Source organism: Helobdella robusta, assembly GCF_000326865.2.
Source record: "Helobdella robusta unplaced genomic scaffold HELROscaffold_4, whole genome shotgun sequence".
In the NCBI taxonomy this organism is placed as follows: domain Eukaryota; kingdom Metazoa; phylum Annelida; class Clitellata; order Rhynchobdellida; family Glossiphoniidae; genus Helobdella; species Helobdella robusta.
Window position 1 is genome coordinate 540,936 of NW_008704902.1, and position 3,558 is coordinate 544,493.

At 34.9% G+C, this 3,558-nt stretch overlaps 1 protein-coding gene across 1 annotated transcript; it reads left to right on the plus strand.

The window, feature by feature from the left end:
- Nucleotides 1-242: 242 nt before the first annotated feature.
- On the plus strand, nt 243-803 carry HELRODRAFT_67489 (hypothetical protein; the record flags this gene model as incomplete). The annotated part of the gene is made up of 1 exon (XM_009024330.1): nt 243-803. The coding sequence occupies one exon, from the start codon at nt 243-245 to the stop codon at nt 801-803; it is 561 nt and encodes a 186-aa protein (XP_009022578.1).
- Nucleotides 804-3,558: the final 2,755 nt, after the last annotated feature.

A 3,558-nucleotide genomic window follows, 5' to 3' on the forward strand; every position in this document is an offset into this window, starting at 1 on the left:
ACAGTACCAACAACAATGGCAGTGGAACCAATCATCATAACAACAATACTGCTAACAACAACAACAATAACATAAACAACACCAACAGTCGCAACGTATCTCACCAAAATTCAACGGCTGGCAGCCACAAAACCACAAGTAACAACCACAACAACAACAGTAGCAGCAATAATAACACGAACCAACCACACCACCACCAATCCAGCAACAACACAAACAGCAACAGATCGTCATCGTCAACAATGACGCACCACAACAGCAGCAGCGGCGGCAGCAGCAGCAACAACAACGCCATCGTCATACCGAACATCGATCTCGACAAATCGTCATCCAAACAGAAACGTCACAGAACTCGCTTTACTCCGGCACAACTGAACGAGCTGGAGAGAGCGTTTTCAAAAACCCACTATCCTGATATCTTCATGAGGGAAGAACTTGCTCTCAGGATTGGCTTAACTGAATCCAGGGTTCAAGTATGGTCTTATCAAGTTTTTTTATTCAATAGTGATATGAGAAGTACGCTAACTATCATTAACGTTAATACCACCTTTACTACTGTTGCTGCTACTCCAGTTGCTACTGCTTATATAATTTTAACTATTACAACTACTGCAACTATTGCTGTTGCTACAGCTACTGCCACAGCTACTGCCACTGCTACTATTACTGCCACTATTATTTCCACAATCACATCTACTACTACTATTTTTGTCCCTACTGCTACAACTACGGTGCGGCCGCTGCCACAACTGCAGCTGCTACTACCAAGTGGTACAAATATTATATTTTATACTATTCTCTGATATTTAATAACGAATATACGGTAAATATTATATTTGAGCAGTATCACTTCAACAGTAATAAGAAATGTGTATGTTGGGCTTATGAAATATTTTAACTACAGCGTATTAGGGTGATCACAATGGTATGGTTGAATTTTTTAAGAAGACGATCTGTGTCACATGGCTGAAGAATGACATTTTAAGGTTATAGCTGATATGGCAAAGTCTTCACGTCGGGACATACAACAGAAATGCTCTGAAACAAAACATCATATCAATGATAGAGTTAATGTTAATTCTAACAATTTATTGCTAAAAATTATCTAGAACTATTTATCTCACAATAAAAAATTGATTTAGAATTAATTTATGCAGTTTATCATTTAAATTTTAAGTTTGTATTGGGTGTACTATAAATTTTATTTGTTTATGAATAGCGTTTTATATAGTAAAATTACTAAATTACTAACAGAATTACTTTAACAAATTTTTTATATAAACAAACTTAAATTGAAATTTTCCATAAATGATGAAAGCGTTATTCTAGCAACACGTCCAAATAAAACACCCTTTATCAGAAATATTATTATTTAGATTAATTTTAATCAGTTAGATTGATTTGATAATATGATTAACGTTTATTTTAGTTGCAAACTGTCATCAACATTATAATTATCATCATCATCATTATCAATATCATCATCACCACCACCAACAACAACAACAACAGCAATAGCATCTTCGTCGTCACCCTAATCCTCATCATCATCATCATCATCCTCATCATCATCATCATCATCATCATCATCATCATCATCATCATCATCAATAACAACAGCAACAGCATTTTCATCGTCGTCATCATCATCTTTATCATGATAAATTAATGAAAGCAGCATTAAGAAGCAGCTTAATGTAAAATGATTTATTGGATGCAATGAAGAACCAGCCAAACAAACCACACAACACAAAACCGCGCCAAGGCCCTGCCACGCTACACCACACCACTCCAAGCCGTACCACGTCACTCCACAATTTTAAAATGCTAGAGATCTACAAAACTGAAAAACATTTCTATGTATCTTGTTGTCAAAGCCAAACGGTTATAATAAAACATCCACATAATTGAATTCGAATACAATACACTCTTAGCAACAAACAATATCACACACACACGCATACACAAAAACAAACACATACATACATACATACATACAACGCACACATCTATACAAACACACAAACACAAATTCACACACACACAAACACAAACACACAAATCCATGCACACACTTACACACAAACACAAACATACAAATTCATACACACATACACAAATACACACACAAACAAACACAAATACACACACACAAAAACAAACATACCAAACTCACCCCTACTGATCACGTGATCTCGCGGATAGAAAGAGCTGTGACGTGGCAACGGAAATAAACAGACGACTTTCAACAGAAATTTCATCAACATCGCAACATGCTGACGTCATGGTGATGTCATATACACACAAACATACGTAGACACACACACACACACACATATAAATATATATATTATGTATGTGTGTTGTGTGTGTATGTGTGTGTTGGGTGTATGTGTGGTGTATGTATGCATGTGTGTGTGTGGTGTATGTATGCATGTGTGTGTGTGTGTGTGTGGTGTGTGTGTGTGTGTGTGAAAAGCTTATTGACTACTACAATGGCGTTAGAGTTGATGAGGTTTATTATAAAAGAAGAAAATGAGGATGATGATGATGAGAATGATGACGGTGATGATTGTAATAATGAATAATATATTAACCAACCAATCAAACAATCAACAAACCAATTAATTACTCAGTCACTTAATCAACCATTCGATGAAATAAATCAATCGACCAATTTAACAACAAAACAACTATTTAAATAACAAATCATTCAGCCAACAATTGAGAAAACAACAACTTTTACAAATTTTTATGCAAATTGTTTTAACAAATCAATTATTTCATCTGTACCATGCAAACGACAAATACTTATTTGCACACACACATATACACACAAACAAAAGCACACATACAACACCAATACGCGCACACATACAAGCATCAGTATACACACATAAGCACATTACATACAAACACACTTGATTCATTTAATGAAACTGTATGCACGTGCAAATGATGCGTAAGATGCATATGTAACAATTGTACGTATATGTTTTTGCGTGATTTTATATATATATATACACACGTGTGTGAGAGTGTGTGTTTGCGCGTGTATGTGTCCGTTTGCGTGTGTGCGTGTGTGTGTGTGTGTGAAATAAGCAGCAAATGGATGCTCTAAAATATTCTGGATAGAAAATAATAAAGTCTCGAACCAACTGCGTGACAGATCGTCATCGGCTTTATTCCTTCATTTTTCATTCTTTCATTCTATCAATTTTTTTATTTTTTCATTTTTCATTTCTTCAATCTTTTATTTTGTTACTTATTCCTTATTCCTTTTTTTTCTCCACTCTCTCGTTCTTTATTCCTTCATTTCTTCATCCTATTATTTTAACATTTTTTATTATCGCGTTCCTTCACACCATCATTTTTTTAAATTTTTACTCTTTTTATTCTGTCTAATAAATCAATATGAGTGCTTGTTTGAAAGCAGCTGCCTTCTAATTTCAGTCAGTGGCGGCAAATAAGGGTGGTGGGGGTTGACCATGGCAAATTTTATCGCCCCTAGACATTATTTGCTGATTATTGATCAAAAATTAGTTGGTCATATTTAGG